We start from the raw sequence: 19,045 nt of genomic DNA, 5'->3' as shown, positions 1-19,045 counted from the left end.
AACAGGAAATATGTGTAATCAGCCCTTGAAAAACTCATTCCTCTCACACTAACGACTGCACAGCCCTTAGCTCTGTGTACTGAACCATTTATAAGGAGACGGTCATCGGGGTAAACATAGGGCCGGACCAGGTCAAAAGGAGAGATACAATCGGTGGATTGATTGGTTGATTGAACGACTGATTGTGTCAAGGCTTCCTCACAACCACGTTCAGACAATCCCCCGCTCCGTAGCAGATGCCTGTGTTTGGCGTCCATGCTTTGGGACAGCCCTGGGGCGCCCAGGACAGATGCAGCCGCCACGCAGCATCCTGGTGTGGTCGTACAGGCTGACTCACAGCCAGTCCAAAACAAGTCACTTGATTTGAGGTAAATTGGAGCTTCACTGATCCTTGCATCTTAGGCCGCCTCAAACATAAAACACATGGGATGATGGCGGACACAGACTCAAACAAGATCCGGGGGCATGGGCCTTGGATATGGGACCCTTCAGACCTGGTAGGGTTTGAGACTAAACCTCTGCAAACCAGTCTTCCCAACACAGATACAGTTTGAAATCAATCTAGAAGTAGGTTTTAATCTGTGTTGGGAAGCCAGCTCTTGCATGTCCGATCTGTTGACTATTGCTCTCTAGGCATTCTCTCTCTCACGCCTTTCATCCAGGAGTAAGATTGAACCACCAAAGCGTGTCTGTTTATAAAGTATCGAATATATTAGAACTTTCTGGCACCTGAAAAGCAGCAGAAATGTTGAGGGCAAAGGTGACGGGTGTACAGAAACACATTAAGTTGGCTACATCTTTCCCTACAATTGGCTTCCTCGTTTACTCTACAACAACCCACTCACGTTCCAAAACGTCACGAGCAAGTGCTCGTGGGGAGGGACGGGGAAGGAAATGACATAATACATCCTGGTGTGACATAAAAACGGAAACGGTCGACAGGTTTTAGAGTGACACGGTGAGACGTCAGTCCCTCGGGCTGCACCTCGAGCGAGCCTCGACCCTCAAACCACAACCCCGTCATCCTTCACCCTTGATGACTTCCTGTGTCCGACGTGCCTCAGACGGTGGTCGGATGAGAAATGATGGGATGCTGTCAGTTGGAGTCAAGGTCGCCATTTTGGGGTCAAATCCAAGAAGAACAGTCCTCACTGCCAGCTCAGTCCCGGACAAACCCTCAAAGGGGGGCGGCCCCCCAATCACTCCTCGCTGGGGGAACTCTCCTCCAGTGAGAAAATGGCCGTCACGCTGACCCCCGTGGAATTGTGGGACGTGGTGATGGTGACAACAGTATGTAGAAGAACAAGGACGAGCAGGCAGAGCTTCAGACGCCCGTTACAAAGTCTTGGGGCGGCGGCCGAGGTCACTGACGCCCCCTGGTGGTCACAGGAGGGAGAAGTCCTTTTCAGTGTCCCGCGAGAGCGGTTGTCGGTTTTAGAGTCCCATCGGACGTCGCAACACTCCGCCTTGCTCTCCGGCTCTGAATCCACCAAAAGCCCTGGCAGACACAGAACAGAGAGTTACCAGGACGGCAAAACCTGGCGTAGCCGTGCTTGTTTGGGCATGCTGGCACAATGAATCGAGGATATAGTGAATTAGCACAATAGCAGTATAATTAGAATGCCCCAGGGTGTTAGTCAGATTTCAGCCTCGCAAACGGACAAGTGAAAACATTTCAAAAAGTGCTACCATGGTATGGGGGGGGGGGGGGGGAGCAGGCTGGTGAAGATTAGAATTTTGTTGATTTGACCTCACAAGAAACGAGGGAAATGAAGGGCCATGCGATGCATTATGGGAAATGATTAGCCACTGATGAGGTCATGCTTGTCAGGCATGTCATCACATCAATGCTGCTGTCACTGCTTACCGGAGGAAAACTTAAACTAAAAAGAAACTTCAAAAGGAAGAGAGGAGAAGCGGGGCGAGGAGAGGAGAAGCGGAGGCGAGGAGCGGGGAGGGGAGAGGAGAGGAGAGGGGAGGGGAGGGGAGGGGAGGGGAGGGGAGGGGAGGGGAGGGGAGAGGAGAGGAGAGGAGAGGAGAGGAGAGGAGAGGAGAGGAGAGGAGAGGTGAGGAGAGGAGAGGAGAGGAGAGGAGAGGAGAGGAGAGGAGAGGAGAGGAGAGGAGAGGAGAGGAGAGGGGAGGGGAGGGGAGGGGAGGGGAGAGGAGAGGGGAGGGGAGGGGAGGGGAGGGGAGGGGAGGGGAGGGGAGGGGAGGGGAGGGGAGGGGAGGGGAGGGGAGGGGAGGGGAGGGGAGAGGGGAGGTGAGAGGGGAGAGGGGAGAGGGGAGAGGGGAGAGGAGAGGAGAGGAGAGGAGAGGAGAGGAGAGGGGAGGGGAGGGGAGGGGAGGGGAGGGGAGGGGAGGGGAGGGGAGGGGAGGGGAGGGGGGAGGGGAGAGGGGAGGTGAGAGGGGAGAGGGAGAGGGGAGAGGGGAGAGGGGAGAGGGGAGAGGGGAGAGGGGAGAGGGGAGAGGGGAGAGGGGAGAGGGGAGAGGGGAGGTAAGGAAAGTAGAGACGAGGCGAGGGGGGAGGGGAGGGGAGGCTAGGAGATGAGAAGCTAGGAGAGGCGAGGCCCAAGCAGATTATGGTGGATCGGATGGCAAGCAGAACAAAAGAAGCGAGCGGACCGTAGCCATCAGGAAGTGAGGCGTTCCCACCTGTGCAGATGAAGCTGGGGCTGCCTCCGTGGATGAGGTCATCATTGTCTGGCAGGATGAAGGGACACCTCTGCTGCACCTCCAAGACAGTACTGGACACATGGCACCGTCCTCCCACAATGCCTCTGGGCAGTCGGGAAATACTGGGCACACAGCCAGGGCTTATAGGCCTCCTGGGATTAGAGGGAGGGAGGAAGAGAGAGAAATCGTGAACACAAATCCAATACTTTTAGTCGCAATTAAGGAATTGACTGGGTCATATACGTAAATACAAGAATACAATACAATTCCAAATAGGACTGACTTAGCACTTAAATCAGTAGCTAACACATTGCTCAACCTCTCTGGCTCACATGTACCACATTCCACCATTAGAGGGCCCAGTCTACTTCACAATAATCTACACACTTAACTTATTTCCTACATTCAGCGAATCAAATGCCAATATCCTTCTTTGATCTAAACCTCTCGGTGTTTCCAAAAGAAATTCTAAACAAATAGATTTTCATTCCAATTTACTGCATGGCCCCTTTGTCTTAGCCTTAGTCAGCCGTGTGTGATTATGCTGCATGTGATCCAACCATGATTACAAAACACAACTCATTGACAGGACATGTGCAACTGCGAGTCTCAACCTGCAGGAGGCAGCAGTGGGTCTGAGTTGTGTGCACACTAAAAGGTAGCGACTGGAGAAAGCTCACGTCATTGGCCTTCAGCCAAGGTCAGGGATTACGGGTCCTTTCCTTTTTTTGTTCACACAAGGCGCTCAAAAAACGGTAACAACGCTAATTCCAGCATACACACGCACCCTCGCACACAGACGCCCAAGCTTCAGCACCCTGGACAGGGACGTTTGGGTTTGTCCACTTGTGCACTTGAAGTACCACGGACAGCGCAAGTTCTGTGAATCTTAAACATGGCAGCACACACTGAACAGGGCCTGTGTCGATGAAGACGTCAGTGTCCCTTTCCTTGATGGGTCTGTGATATGGCAACCCCCCCCCCACACACACACACACACACACACACACACACAGGCTGCACTGCCCATTTGGCTGCTGTGCAACACAGATCAATAGAAGGCTGGGCCCAGGATGGTCAGATAAGAAACTGGAGCTTGAGATGACACCAGCCAGTACTGAGGAAGACATCAGCTCCACACATGACGCAGGAAATGTGCGTGCATTCTAAGAGGACGGGCGCTCGCTTCACGGGCACACACACATCTTCCACATATACACACGCCGACTTTCACACACTCATTCAAAGACGGACTCACACAACACACACACACACACACACACACAGACACGCTCACACGTACACACGCGATCACGCGCGCACACACACACGCGCATGAATGGGTGAAAGAGGGCTCTACTTGTCTACATAATATGGACGTTTATGTTCTGTCTGGGTTAGTCCTGTACCCTCTACATTTCCAATCTGAGGTTGGCATGTCAAGGGGCGCTGGGACAAAAGATAAGGCCACAGATGTCTCCTGTCTCCTTCAGGAGATACTTAGAATGACTCATCTCTAAAAATTCCTACTGCTTGTGTGTGTGTGTGTGTGTGTGTGTGTGTGTGTGTGTGTGTGTGTGCCCGTTTGAGTAAAATTAGCCTGTGTCCGCGCGGGTGCGTGTGTGAGCATGTTCAATCAATCATGAAACAATGAAGCCTATTTTCACATTAAAGATTCAAATCTCATTAAGGATGAATCAAGATATTGTACGACTGCAGCCTATGCCAGGACAATGTGTATAAGGGCAATTTGTCATTCTTATGTCAGGTAGTTGCATATTATTGACCAATGATAGGGTGCATACTGAGTCTCTCCAATCACCTTGTTCAACTTAACAGTCTAAATTCTGACATGGAATCAATTGTCTGCTTTCCTAACTACAATATCCCATTTGTGTATGTATTGCAAATGTCATACAAACATAAATCATTCGCATTCTGCAGTATCCACGCCCCTGAGAAAATTGTGAAACAATGTCATTATGATTGTTAACAATCATAATTGCACAGGGGATGGGTGGAGTGGTGAGAGGGGGGCTGGGGGTTGGTAGCCTTGGTTTCGAATGTTTTCAACATCCGCCCTTCATCTTGAGAATGGCTAATGCAGGACAGAGGTCACGGAGGTGCAATCAACAACGTTGAGGCGGTGAGTGAATGGGATGGCTCTGCCTTGCTTCCTGCAGCAGTCAAGGCCACAGAAGGAGCCAGCCAGCCCACAGTATCCAGGAGGAGGGGCAAGAGGAATCCACAGGGAATACTTTAGCCATTCCACTAGGACGCCTGCTTCATCCATTTGTCACCCCACATTAGCACTTTAAATCACCACTGTGTTTCAACGTGGTGTTCTGTTTAATAGGTGTGCTTGTCCATCTATAAAGTAGTGTGTGCGTGTTTGTGTGTGTGTGGGCTGGGCTGGGCTTGAGGCCTAATGACTGAAAGGAGCTTAGAAGAGATGGTTTCTGGGTTTGTGAGATGCAGGGTGCAGGAGCGGGAGGGAGAGAAGAACGCTTCCATTGTTTCAAATCTGTATGGAGGAGACTGTTGCCAACAGCTGAGTGTGTGTGTGTGTGTGTGTGTGTATGTGGTGTATGTGGTGTATGTGTGTGTGTGTGTATGTGGTGTATGTGGTGTATGTGTGTGTGTGTGTATGTGTTTTTATAATGGGAAAATACCGTATACATGAATGGACAAGGAGAAGAGTAGCCCCTCTGTCTACACAGACTAATACACACAGGAGTAGTGCACACATGACTAGTGACAAATGATTTTTAAGGGATGACAGTTGTTGGTTGTTTTTTTTTGGGGGGGGGTGTTTTGGGGGGGTTGTGTGTGTTTTTTGGGGGGGGAGGGGGGGGTCCTCACATTTGCATTTAGATTGAAAAGCAGAACCGATGACTGTCTCTCTCTCTCTCTCTCTCTCTCTCTTTCTTGCTCTCTCTCCCTTGCTCTCTCTCTCTGTCCATATCAGTCTTTCCTCTCACCATCGCACGCATCGCCGCTCTCCTCCCGTCCTCCCGTCCTTCTCCTCTGCCCGGGGGACACAGGAAGCCAGCCCCCCTCCCGGGAGCGTTGCAGGGTGACAGACTCCACTGTGTCAAACACATGACCGGGCCTGCCGTGGGTACCAGCGCTAAACAGGCACACAGCTAACCCTGACCCCTGACCCTGACCCGAGCCTCTCCCAGCTCGCTGAGGGCGGCTCCCTTCCCCGCAATGTGCTATCTGTCTTCCTCGTCTGCTGTTACTGAGGGGCTGTTTGCATGCCAAGGCTAGGCAGTCCAACGGGAGACCAAAGGACTTCACCCACCCATGTGTAAAGACCATGAGTCGTCCGCTAACCTTTCGACAGCATAAGAGATAGGTTGCGGGTAGGTGAGCGCAGAGGATTCGAGGGACGGCGAGGAGGTCGACGGGGGGATCCTGTCCTCTGGTCTTCCTCTTTTTAAGGAATGCCCGTTTAGAAACAAAGAGCGATCTGACGACAGAGAACCGGAGCTGCTCGCTGGCGGTTGTCAAGGTAACTGGACCCCTGTTTTCCTGTTTTTTCGTTGTGGCCCAGATTCACCAGGTACAGCGCCACTCTCAGCTGTCTTGACCTATCCTGTGAGCCAGGACCCTTGTTTTTGTGTGTGCCTGTGTGTGTGTGGGTGTGCGTGGGTGGGTGGGTGGGTGGGTGTGGGCAGGTGCGTGCGTGCGTGCGTGCTTGTCAATGCATTTGCCTGTGTCTGTTTTCAGGGTGTTAGAGCAGAATTGAGTTATTGAGGAAGCAGACCTCTGTGTATAATTAGATCACACGGTGTAAATGTGAAGCTTGCCCTCTGATGTCTGACCAACCTCTGCCTTTCCTCAACACATCATATTTCCTCCTACAGCCAACCAAGGACATCCTGTGCATTCTGTACGCACTGAAGACGGCAAACTGGCGGGGTTACAGATCTCGATTTGAAGGCAAGCTCAAATGTATGGATATCATTTTGTCCCTTACTTTATTCAGGGTTCATTGTTGACTGAATCATTGGCACACAGCACATTTAAGGGTGCTATCGATGACCGAATCAACGGCATTCAGTGTTCCTTTGAAGAATCTTCCCCATAAGTCTGTCTTTTAAGAAAGGCCACATGTACAGTCAAAAATCTAAATAAAACTGAATGGGAAAAGCCTTCCCTGAAAAGGAGAAAAAAACCAGCATGGCTCCTCTATATCCTTGCAGTCAAAAGGAGGGGAGCCCCTGTCATTCAAGCACAGCCAGGATTCACATCAGGCACTCGGAGGGGGGAGAGGGAAGGGGAGAGGAAGAGAAAGAGAAACAAACCGACAGAGAGAGAAAGCCGTCTTCATCCTGCCAGTTCTCTAGATGTGGTCATTCTCAAACCGAAAATCCCCCCCGCTTCAAAGACGCCTCGCCTCTCTGAGTGACAGCTCCCGTTGTTGTGATGTGCGTTCGCACACCTCACACCTCACCTTCTCACATATTCCGTTTACAGTCCTACAGGCTGCGGGAGTGGGAGGGCAGGGCACAGGCTGCATGGAAGAAACATCCGGTTTCATATAAAAAGACCAGAGGAAAAAATCTAAGATCAGCAGGAAAAAAAAGTGTGAGGAAGGGAAGGGTTACAAGAAAAGGCAGAGAACAAAAAAACCTTCAAATGTTTGTTTTGGTGATCAAACTGGACCCGATTCTGGTCTTTGGGTAAAGGTTCTACTTGGGAGTTTTGGACTAAGATCCCTCTTTACCTCAGGCAATGTTTTGGGCCACCTATGCACCACCTGTGACAGGCCCTGAATAATGCGAGCTGTAAGACTCCGAGGGTCACAACACAGCCAAACCAAAAACCTCCTCCGGGCTAAAGCACACATCTGACTGATGATTACCATTACTGTTTAGCCCGCTGCTCACCGCCCCGACCGACTCAATCCTGGGTGCGCCGACTTCCCGAACACACATGACGCCCTTCCAAAAGTCCTCTTTCACCAGCGCCACCAGGAAATGATTAGCTGGCGCTGACAAATGACAGGTCAAGGACTGACACTTTAATTGTCTTCCAAGTGGGATGTGTGGATGCTTCTAGATAGCCAGTGGGGCCTGGTTATTCTAGCCTGAGCAGAGCTGTTGGTAAAGGGTACAGGTAAGAAAGTATCTGTCTCTCTCAGCTTCTGGATGTGTTTTGGGGGAGATACTATAGGTCCCACCTTGGCCCCCCATAAAACGTCTTTACTTTTCCCCTTAAAAGGCTTATCAGTTGCTGGTAGAAACGTTTGAGTGGAAATGGCTCAGGTTTACTCAAATATCCGAAGGAGGAACACTCTTCATGTTCCAGGTGGCTGCAGGTGGAACAGTGTGCGTGTTTTCACGGCGTGCTCTCACGCCGCGTCAGTCAGGGCGCCAACATGGCAGGCACGCCCCTTCATGGCTAAAAACAGCTGTCTGACTCAGCCCTGTGAAATGTCAGACATCTCAACTCAATCACACAATAAGGTGCAGTGCCATTACCACCACAACACAGATTGGCTCATGCCCTGCGAAGCAGGTTTTCCCACACCCGAGCTATTTACACCTGTGTGTGTCAAAGGACGGAGGTCGGTCTTGCGGCATTGTTCAGCAGCAGAGAGACAAACAGGAGGGAGAAAAGCTGTCCCCGAACCTTTCAAATCAAAGGTTCTGAGAGTCGGGGATTGACAACCTTGGGCACAAACAGCAGAGGGTGCTATTCTGGTGTTTGGGTTGATCTCATTGTCTTGTTTGAGGGAGATTTGTCCTTTGATACAGTAGCTGTTATCGCTCCTCTGAACTCTGAAAGCCTCAATAGGCAGCGAGATGTCTGGAACACAACGCAAAGAAACACATAAACATTTGCAAATAGTACATGCATTTACTGACAGGTCAGATTTGCTCGGGTAAGCAGTGAGTCATCCAGCCACACTGTGTGTATGTGTGTGTGTGTGTGTGTGTGTGTGTGCATACTGTAAGTGCTCTGTGTGTGTTTATGTACGTGTCTATGTTTGTCAAACGAAACCTCATGTGTTACAATTATGGTTAGTAGGCCCTGCTGGGCTGGATGTGCACAGTACAATACAGAAAAGTGGGACAGTCTAAATGGAGATCTTCCATTGTGCCGTCATTCACAGATGGATATAATCCATTTGCCTCGGTTCTCCACTTATCCTATTCACAGTCATCTTGGCCATAGAACTATTCAATGCTGCGCATACGAGTATTATATGCGCTTGTCATTATGCACTCAACCAGCCAAAATGCTGTCACTTCTCATGTGTAACATTTGTTTCATGTGCAGCATGAAACAAAGCAAGTTTGTTTCCCAAAACACCTGACTTAATAAACCGTCAGAAGCCAATTGGGTGTGATACTGCAGAGTAAAGCACGGTTATCATCCTCCATGGCATGCAAGATCGACGGAGAAAAAACGGCTCTGTCGCAAACACTAACAATTGACGGGCGCCCTTTCATAAATCCACGGCAGCTCAAGTAAACACAGAGTGTTTGAGAGGATTTCAGGTACTCTTCCACATCTCTGAATGGGGCTTAATACAGCACCAGTGAGGATCGCAGGGTAAGTCTCTCTGAGCGGGGGGGGAGGGGGGGGGGTGGTGGAGGGGGTGGGGGGTGGAGGGGGAGCACCGGGCGGGCCTGAATGCACGAGGTACTCAAACGGCACACGGGGTCTGGGTAGTGCCAGGCCGACAGCAGGTGGGCTTTACAGCAGTGGAGGGGCGTACACAATGGACCTTTTTCTCGATCCACTCAATCAATATTTACCACACTGCTGTGATGCTGCCGATAAGGAGGTTTCACACTGCGCCGGGGCCAAGGGAGAGAAGGGTGTGCGCGTAGAACAAGAACAGAGAGAGGGCGGGGGGGGGAGGGCGGGGGGGGGAGGGGGGGGGGGGGAGGGGGGGGGGGGGAGGGGGGGGGGACAGAGGTGAGGGGCGTGGGTGGAAACTGAAACCAAGGGACTCATTTACAGTTGTGGGAGAATATTAGGTGGGTTGACATCTCGGGCAAGAAATCCAATTGTCAAGGTGAAAGGTAGTGCCTCGATTAAAAGAGCTGGCAGCATCAGCTAAGCCAGAGTTGGGACCAAGTTAACCTTACTTGCAGGCTCTGACTGTGCTTGGCATCTGGAAACAGGTGTTAGGACTGTGTGTGTGCATGCTTGTGTTCCTGGTTTGATGTGATCAGTCTTAATAACGGTTATACCATCTCATTCACTTTGCCATCCATCCCAATCCATAGAAAAAGAGCCCAACTCCTCTTGTACTATCCTCTAAGCAAATCAAACATCATTTCCGTCAACATCTGCAGCAGCTTTCGTGCGTTTGCAGACCAGCTGTTTTCTTTTGAATCTGCGTGAGCACAAACAAACTAACTGGGTAGGTGTGTCCCACAGGGCTTGCTGTATCGACTTCCTGCTGATGTAGTTAGGGCTCTGGGAGGGTGCAGGCAGCGCTGGTCGTTGCCTTTCTTCCCAACACTGCCCTGGAAGCCTGAACTCTGACCCTAGCCAAGGGAACATTGACTGAATCTCCCTGGGGTCACCATCGACCCTGCTGTTCCTGTCTCAGCTAGCCTGGCGGGAGGGAAGCTGCTTCGATACCACACTATATTTATCTCTGTGTTGAAAGGATTTCCATTGCGGCCAATTACCGTGGCCCTTGATTAAGATGGTACACCACGTCTGAATGAGAGTGAGCCACTTCCCATGTTTCGAAGGGGTGTGCGGGTGTGTGTGTGTGCCAGTGTGTGTGTGTGTGTGTGTGTTTGTGTTCTCGAGGCAGTCCCCTGGCAGCTCCTCGTTCATCATCAGCTGTACCATCTCTCTTCCTCTCTCTCTCTTCCTCTCTCTCTCTCTCTCTCTCTCTCTCTCTCTCTCTCTCTCTCTCTCTCTCTCTCTCTCTCTCTCTTTCTTCCTCTCTCTCTCTCTCTCTCTCTCTTCCTCTCTCTCTCTCTCTCTCTTCTTCTCTCTCTCTCTCTCTCCATCTCTCTCTATCTCTCTCTATTTCTTTTTCTCTCTCTTTCTCTCCCAGCCTGAAGGAGATACAGGCCAATTCAATCACAGCTCTGTTGTCCCTGTTGGAGAGAGAGTGAAAGACAGACAGAGGGAGAGAAAGAGGGCGGGGTGCAAAAACAGAGAGCGACGGAGATAGGGGGGGGGGGGGGGGAGATAAATAGAGAAAGAGAGAAAGAGAGGACGAACAGCTCCAGGAGTGTCCGAGCGAGAGGGATCCTTAGTGTCTCTAACAAGCAGACAGGTGTGTGACAGGAGGGGAACTGTCTGAGGATGTGAGTGCTGGGGGGGGGGGGGGGGTGATGGGGTGCTGGCAGAAGCATGTCTGGGGACTATTAATCCTCATAAACCTGATTAGAAGACGCCACCTGCGTAGTGGGGCGGCCTTTCACAACAGGCCGTGTTTCCTGTGAGGCAGATGCTTCACTCACCACGCTGCTCGCGGCTATCTACTGAGATATTGAGGAGCGTCCTCAGAATGTAATCCTGGATCATTCGACAAATATTTGTGGCCTGCAGGACAGCAGCACTCAACTCACTGACGTTTTTCTTACAATGAAAAATTGTTGGTCAGCCGTTGCACGTTTCATTTTTCCCTTCCCCATTTCAAGTTCAATTGACAGTTCAAATCAACCTAAGGGTGATTTGGTTGGCTGCGTCCTATGAATCAGTCCCTCTGAAGGGTCTTGTAGGGTTTTGCTTATAGGTACTCTCCACATGCACTGATAGCTTACAAGCCTCTTCTTGAGAACATATCTCCATGTTCGAGAGCCCCCCGCCATTATGGTCGCTGGAGGAAGAGCGGAATAAAATGCAAATGCTAGTTAGCGTCGCGGAGCATTTGTAATTATGTTTATGAATACTGGCTCTCTTTTTCCCAGACACGCCCTGGGCTTTTGTGCCTCTCATTAGCCACGATGCTATCGTCTCCCAGGGCCTGGAGGGACAAGAACGAACTGTGGCATTGAGCTTGTTCGCTCTCTCACACATACACACACTCCCTCTCTCTGAATCGCTTCCACATACAAATGCGCACACACACACACACATGCACTCACTCACATTCACGTTCCCTCTCTCTCTCTCTCTCCCTCTCAATCCCATTCAGGGCTTTCATTACTTGTCATCAGGAGATTGTTATCACAGTCTCTGCTCTGCTCAGCCGAGGAATAAACCCTTGCCAAAAAGGAAAGAGGGGAAAGATTAAATAACAAGCAGAAAGTGTCCAAAAAGGAAAAAGCCCCAAATCCCATGGCAGTCTCCAATCAGTGTCATTTTTTAAACAGCTGATTGCTTTCAGGTGTTAATCAGCAACCAGATCACTTCAGGTTTCCGAGTACGCATTTTTTATCAAAGCGCACTAACTGAAGGGAGATTAAAACAGTCTGTAACCTTGGACTTTCTTTCATGCAAAAATGGGTTGGTATTAGATTGGAAGTAAGACAGGGTGCGATACATTGTGTCGTTGACAGACGCATCTATCCAACCCGTCAGTTGTGAAAGGAGGTCAGCTTCAACTTAAAGATAACTACTGTACTGATGGTCCAGTTGCATGTTTACCCAACCACACTACAACTTGTTCACAATTTGTGCTCCATGTCTTGGCTACTCAGAATGTTTTGGGGGCTATCTTGTTGTTATTATCAGTGACCTATGCACTTTGTAAAGCTCTCTTGGAAGTCGCTTTGGATAAAAGCGTCTGCCAAATGAATAAATGTAAATGTAATGTAATGTAACTTGGACTGGCAAAGCCCTCCAAACATGGATTCAGGGTAGAATAGAGCTGCATTTTGAGCGCTCTCAGTGGTTATGAAATGGTTACAAAACACGTTGTGAAATCTAGGGCAGAGGGCGGTGGCGGTGTCGAGGTCTGTGAGAGACCTTAACGCATGATCTACACAACATGTAATGAGCATAAAGAAGGACGGTGTCAACAGTCTCATTTTGTGCTTTGAGAACACAAGGAACCTGTTGCCTAGCTTCGACAATAAACAGGAGAAGGGTGTCTGTGATGAAGCCCAAGATCTTGTGTTACCTTGATGAGAGGAGACAGGCCTCAGCAGAAGCTAATCAACGCCAACAGAACCTGTCAAGGGTGCCATACAGACGACGACCTCTGACCTATTAGCCACATGTATTGTTTTCTGGGTGAACCAGGGAGGGGAGCAAGCTCTCCGGGGGCCAGTCATGACGCTGTCTTTTCCAGGATCCCTTCGTGCCTCAGAGACCCTGGGTGCACGGAGCACCGCACAGCACACTGCAACCGCAGCAGACGATTCCTCTGGAGCTGTTATGCCGCCCGAAAATACCGGGGTGAAGGATGGTATTCTCGAAAAACAACCTTCGATTTCAAAGGATCCGCATTTCTCCTCCAGCGAGTGAGAAAGAGGATTGAATGTGGGTGTGGGGCTGTTAGAGGCCACCACGCCACGAGAAAACAGGAAATGGACGCCTTCTACGGGGGGGGGGTTCTCTATCCTGTCTGGTGTCAGGGGACCGGGGACAACAAGCAGTTCCATGGTCAAATTCAGCATTTGACAATTCATTTAGCAGTGAGTGACATCATCCTCAATCATCCTAATGGACGCCATGCGGCTTAGCCGAGCTGCCACTCGCCCCTGGTGCTTGTCTGTCCCAGACGTGTTGCTCAGCTGCTAAAGGAAAGCATGAAAGGTCTGCTTTGCATACAGCGCGCCACATACTGCGCTACCCTACCGACGCGCCGGCTGAGCGACAAAGCCCGAGACGCGCTTTTCTGTTGCTCTGGGATTAATCGATAGTCAGATTACAATTTACTGTATCTGTACAGAGGGCACAGACTCTGGATTACCTGGAGCGGAAGGGGGGCCCGGGCCACACGAAAGGGGAAGGAACAGGGCTATGTGTGCCATGAAACACAGTAGCTAGGTGCATTTACATTTAAAATGTAGTCATTTAGCAGACGTACTTATCAAGAGCGACTTACAGTAAGTAGTGTGAATTGCCTCACCCAAGGATACCACATTGTTTTGCACGGCTGGGAATCAAACCGGCAACCTTCTGATTTATAGCCCGTGTCCCAAACCACTCAGCCGTCTGAACCCCTGAGGTAATCGCTCATGCGGTTATTTTGTCGATTTGATCTTGTTCCTGCATACTGCGCGTCACATGACGTGACAGGAAATGAATCAGAGAAGTGCAAATGAGGCTCAGCACGAATGACGTGCAGGTGCAGCCTCTAGTCCACCGGAGCGTGTTAATTTAACCTTTTTTTTTTTCTTTATCGTCACAAGATATGTAGATGCAGACATTTATGTAAGGCAGGCATTATGAAATGTAGGTCAAACCCGCAAGAACAGTTCATGAGCAGCTTTCAGCCGTTCATGTAGGCTGCTACAGATCAGGCATCTCTCAGTAATCTCCAATCACAGGCCGAGGTTTAAACAATGAACAGAACGGTCACAAATGCAAACATGCAGGGGGAGGATGGAGGTATATTTCACGAGAACCTCCCTACATTTACCAAAGACCCCTTTGCGTGTGTGTGTGCATGTGTGCGTGCGTGTGCGTGTGTGTGTGTCGCCATGTGAGCACCGCTGGTGTGTGATGCAGCTTTGAGTCTGCAGGGTCGGTTGGTTATTTAGCATTCTGATCAGCAGAGTTCATTCATAAAAGCCTGCCATGGAACAGCCTGCAGGGAGACAAGCTCCCCTAGGTGGGACAAAGCCTCTCCAAGGTCAACATCCCACAGCACACAACACGGACACACACACACACAAGGGATTTATGAATAACATGTGGACAAAAACACAGCTAAAAACAATACAGGCCGGGGCTGCTAATACTCATGGACGCTCTTGCACACTGTAGATTTGCAATGAGCACAACGATATCGACGCAAAGACACATACCAACTGAAATGTTTCGGGTCACGGTGATATCTTAGCGAAGCTTTGGGGCTGCCTCTAGGACCAGAATGCAAAAAGAGGGCTGCGTGCGTGTGAGGCGACTCTACCCGTGTTCAAGGCTAAACGACCAGTAACATAACACAATAGATAACCGCTGCTAGAGGACAGTTATCTATGCTTTCTTACAAGTCCCCACCGCACCACACAGATCATTCTCACTGCACGGAAACGGTGGGGGGGGGGGGGGGGGGGGGGGGGGTAAAAGGACTCACTAGGCAGATAAGGACGACGACAGCACTTGCTGTCACACACCTGCCCCCTCCGCCACCCCGAGCGGGCATCTGCTCCGAGGGGCCTGTCTGTGGGGGCAGTGGAAGACGGAGGTGAGCGGGTAACCCAATGGCGTGGCGCTTTCAGCACAGGTACACGGCGTCAGAAAGACTCCGATATCAAAGAGCCCCGAGAGCGTCACATGTTTGCCTCTGTCTGATGTTCCATATCTAGCCGGAGGGATCAAAGCCACATCTGTGGCCTGCAGGTGCACGTATCTCTGTGCAGTGACCTCTACAGGCAGTGATTCACAGCAGGAGGTTTCTTCGTGGAGTCATGCTGAGCGTCGTGGCTTTTTTGCCGACCGACATCATAGATGTTTGGGCCAAACTACCAAACCTCATCTGTCACGCTACCCGTCTCCTGTCTATGCTGCCTCGAAACAATGTATGCATCGTTCACACCCATGTGTTTACACCCTCCTGAATGGTTGATGGTCCTGGCACATTGCATAACAGAGAACATTAAGAGAGTCAGATGGCTGAGCAGTGAAGGAGTCGGGCTAGTAATCAGAAGGTTGTCGGATCGATTTCCCGCTGTGCCAAATGACGTTGTGTCCTTGGGCAAGGCATTTCACCCTACTTACTTCGGGGGGAATGTCCCTGTACTTACAGTAAGTCGCTCTGGATAAGTGCGTCTGCTAAATGACTAAATGTAAATTTAGGTACTACTGGGGGATGCTGGCACAGATTTGACCACTAAGATGAACACATTTCCAGAGCTTTGAAGCCGTGCACACACATGGCGGGAAGCTGTATCGAGCGGGATAACCATACCACTGTCACCAACTCCCTACAGTGTGATTACAGTGGTACAGGTACAGTCTTCAAGAGCAGGTAAACATTAAGCTATGAAGGAGCGCGACATCGTCGTTTTAAGAGGACCCTGTGATCAAGCGAGTGCAGAGCTTGGCAGTGTGTGTGGATGAGGAAATCAAGGCCAACCTCAATAACTGTGGGCTTTCAAAATGTCAGCATGTCACCTGTGACACATGCTGCGAGAGAAATATAATGGGGCTGCGTGGGTAATGCTACACATTAACTTGACACTAATTACTGTACTTCTCATGAATACCTGTGGTAGCAACATCGCGGTAACAGTGGAAGTTGCTGCGTACAGTCCTTCCGTGGTACCACGGCCGAGGTAATTAAACGACCGGAACCAGGTATGGGGGGAGGGGTGGGGGGGGTGTTGTGCTCTCCAGGGCCAGGAGCAGGGTCATTTTCATTGTGTTTTAGTTTCGCAACCTTCACTTGCACTTCTGCCTAATCCCTTTTACCCCTAGAGAGCCCAGGCTCTCATGAATCTTGCTCAAAAGAGAGCAATGCCATCCAACCGTAGTAACATACAGTTGCATAGCGTTTCCTTCGACAATGTTTCAACGGGGTAGGGGGTGCATTGGCGGGCAGGGGGGGTGGGCGGGGCAGAGTGGGCTGTCATCACATTTCCACAGTACCGGGCCAGCCTACACCTCCAAGCACTCGTTTGACCTCCCCGTGCCAGATATTGTTGCAATGTTCAAATGGACCACGTATATCCGTCGATGGGTTTTCACAATGAGCCACAAGCTGAGCCTGTGGCTCTGTCTGACTGTCTGGCTGCCGGTGTGTTGCTCTTCATGTCCACCTGTCCCCCCGTCTGACAATCTGCCCGGCTGTTGGTTCACCAGGCTCCTTATGTTCCTGTCTATCTGCCCGTCCCCCCTTTTTGGCTGGATGGCTGTGCACCTGCTTCTCCCTTCATCCTGTCGGTCCCCCTTGTCCCCCCTGTCCTTTCAGTCAAGCTGTCTGTCTGGACTACTTACGTCTTGTGCAAGTTGCCTATTCTGTTCCGTGCCACTCTATAGTAACAAGAGGCGAGACCAAGAGACAAAACAGGACCGGTTGTGAAGATTACTCATAGCAATAACAAGTCAGTGTGTCTGTTTGGACAGTGACCCTCTGCAAACTTAATAAAGGCGGATGGTGCAATCTCCACGCTCTGTATTCACACGCGGGCAGCTGAAACTCCACTGTGACACACACAGGCCTGCTTCCGCACACCTGTTTCTTTATCACAGGCATAGAAGCTCTGGCATACACAATTAGCTTGATTAATACACTTCACACACACGCACACACACACAAACGTACAGTATGACACACACACACACACAAACACATGCAGAAACACCCCGTTGCCATCAGCAACCCCTAGCTATCTTTCCACTGAATTAATGTTATCAGTTTGGCATGGCTGTCCATTAGAATTGCCTGATTTCAGCACCATGGACAGTTCTAAAGATACGCTACATTGGGCCTAAATGCCGCAAAGCCGTTGGGCCAAAAAAAACTCAATTACTAAAACTATTCCATGTCAACGTTGTCTTCCAGATTTATGACTTATAATAGATCCCATCCTACAGCAGGCGAGTGTTGAACAAACATTGGCAACAAACACTGGCAAAAGACTTCCAGCGGATTAAGCTGGGGAACTACCGGTTTCCTCTCAACTTTAATGAAATGTGTGAAGCGGTCATGGCCGAACACCTGGCACCCTCATTTCAGACACTTGTTTAGCAAACATGGACTATTATATATAATGAAGTCGATCTACAATGAAGCACTATATACACATTGCTATTATCATTTTAACCTTACGGGTGAGTTCAGGTTTTTACGCACCAAGGTAAAGAGCGCTACAATAGCCTACCACTTCCACCCAAAAGCCATTTAGCATACCGGTAGGCCTTCATCCTATCCTACACACAAACCGAAGTGATGAGCATGAGGCCATGCGTCTCGAGCCTACAGCGGGGAGTCTCCTTGAATCTGTCACCCGTTACCATGACGACTCGATGGGAGAAGGGCTGTATGTATTCAGTCAAAATCAACAGATGGATAGAAGATCCCCTTTAGCCTACCTTGCACTGCTCCATGCAAGTTCTCACGGAATATGCATCCGTTTCGTATTTCTGAGTCATAATTTCAAATTCCTCATATTTTTCCTGGGCGTGCTGGTCGTAGCGCTGGTACGCCTGGACGCAAAGACTGCACCTTGCCATATCGCCATCAACGAGCACGTCAAGACTGCAGTTCAAATTGTCCGGACTTGTAGACCCGTAAAACAAATCCAGAAGAGAATAAGAATTACAAAAGGAAAGGTATAAATCACTAATATTTACAGACCGCGTCCTCTCTTTTTCGGAAATGCCCTTGCACAAATGGTCGGCATCATCAAAAGTAAAGCAGTTTTTAGATAAACTATCGAGGTGGCAAGTTTCAAGTCGCCACAAAGGTTTGGTAGAATTTACTATAAAAATAGCATCTTCGTTTCCTCTGAGGCTGCTGTTAGCTAAATGGTGGTTGGGTGGTATATGGTTTGATGGATAAGCGCCCAAGTCTTTTGATGAAAACTTATCACGGGTCCTTGTCACTTTAGCCTCGGCGCAGAACCACAAGTGATCGGAGAGTAGAATGGTTAAAAACAGGAGAGACGCCAAGGACAGTCGCCATCTCTGGGCCCTCTCTGAGTCGGTGAATGGCTTTTCGTTCTCGCGGGGTTCGAGCCAGATTTTTAAGCCGTCATCTTGCTGCCGACACGTCCAAGCACCCCTGGTCATATTTTGGGAACGCGCTTCACCGGCCGACTCCACCGTGGGGGCTTCTCTGTCACAACATTCATTGACGTGGGGTCTAATTTGCGTTTTTCTCCTCTTAAATGTTGTGGTGTAGTCGGTGGTCCAGGCTTACCTCCGCGATTATCGGTAGCCTAATTCCCATTCAATTAATGTGTTCGTGGAGAGATTAGTGCATCGATGGGGCCGTGTTCTCCATGGCTCTCCAATGAAGATGCTAGTATTCTTTAGCAACATGTCTTGCCCCCCACCTCCTCTACCCGCCGCTCCGCTCTGGTCCTATGCGTAGACCCGTTTTACGGCACACTTGCATGCATTTACGTTCTCCCCGACTCCAGTGGCTCTGGGAAGAAGGCTTGGTCCAGCCTCCTTGCCTTGGTCTTCCTTTAGCACTGCGATGATTTTCGCTTCCTTGTTTGGGCAAAATGCCTGGGATAGTGTCCTTTACTGTGCAGTCTCATGTTAGTCTCGTGTTAACATGTCGCCATGTTTGTCAGAAACTGTTTTTTGCCGG

At 50.1% G+C, this 19,045-nt stretch overlaps 1 protein-coding gene across 1 annotated transcript; it reads right to left on the bottom strand.

Annotated features, from left to right (window-relative positions):
* Positions 1-1,199: 1,199 nt before the first annotated feature.
* nalf1a (NALCN channel auxiliary factor 1a) lies at positions 1,200-18,516 on the bottom strand. The gene is given in 4 exon segments (XM_084668369.1): positions 1,200-1,498; positions 2,653-2,737; positions 2,739-2,825; positions 17,818-18,516. Coding segments are annotated over 4 exon segments (1,170 nt in total).
* Between the last annotated feature and the right edge of the window lie 529 nt (positions 18,517-19,045).

Source organism: Hypomesus nipponensis, chromosome 12 (genome assembly GCF_054491055.1).
Source record: "Hypomesus nipponensis isolate SF chromosome 12, ASM5449105v1, whole genome shotgun sequence".
NCBI classification, from domain to species: Eukaryota; Metazoa; Chordata; class Actinopteri; order Osmeriformes; family Osmeridae; genus Hypomesus; species Hypomesus nipponensis.
Note: the sequence above shows the minus strand (reverse complement) of the source record. Positions and strands in the feature narration are given on the sequence as shown.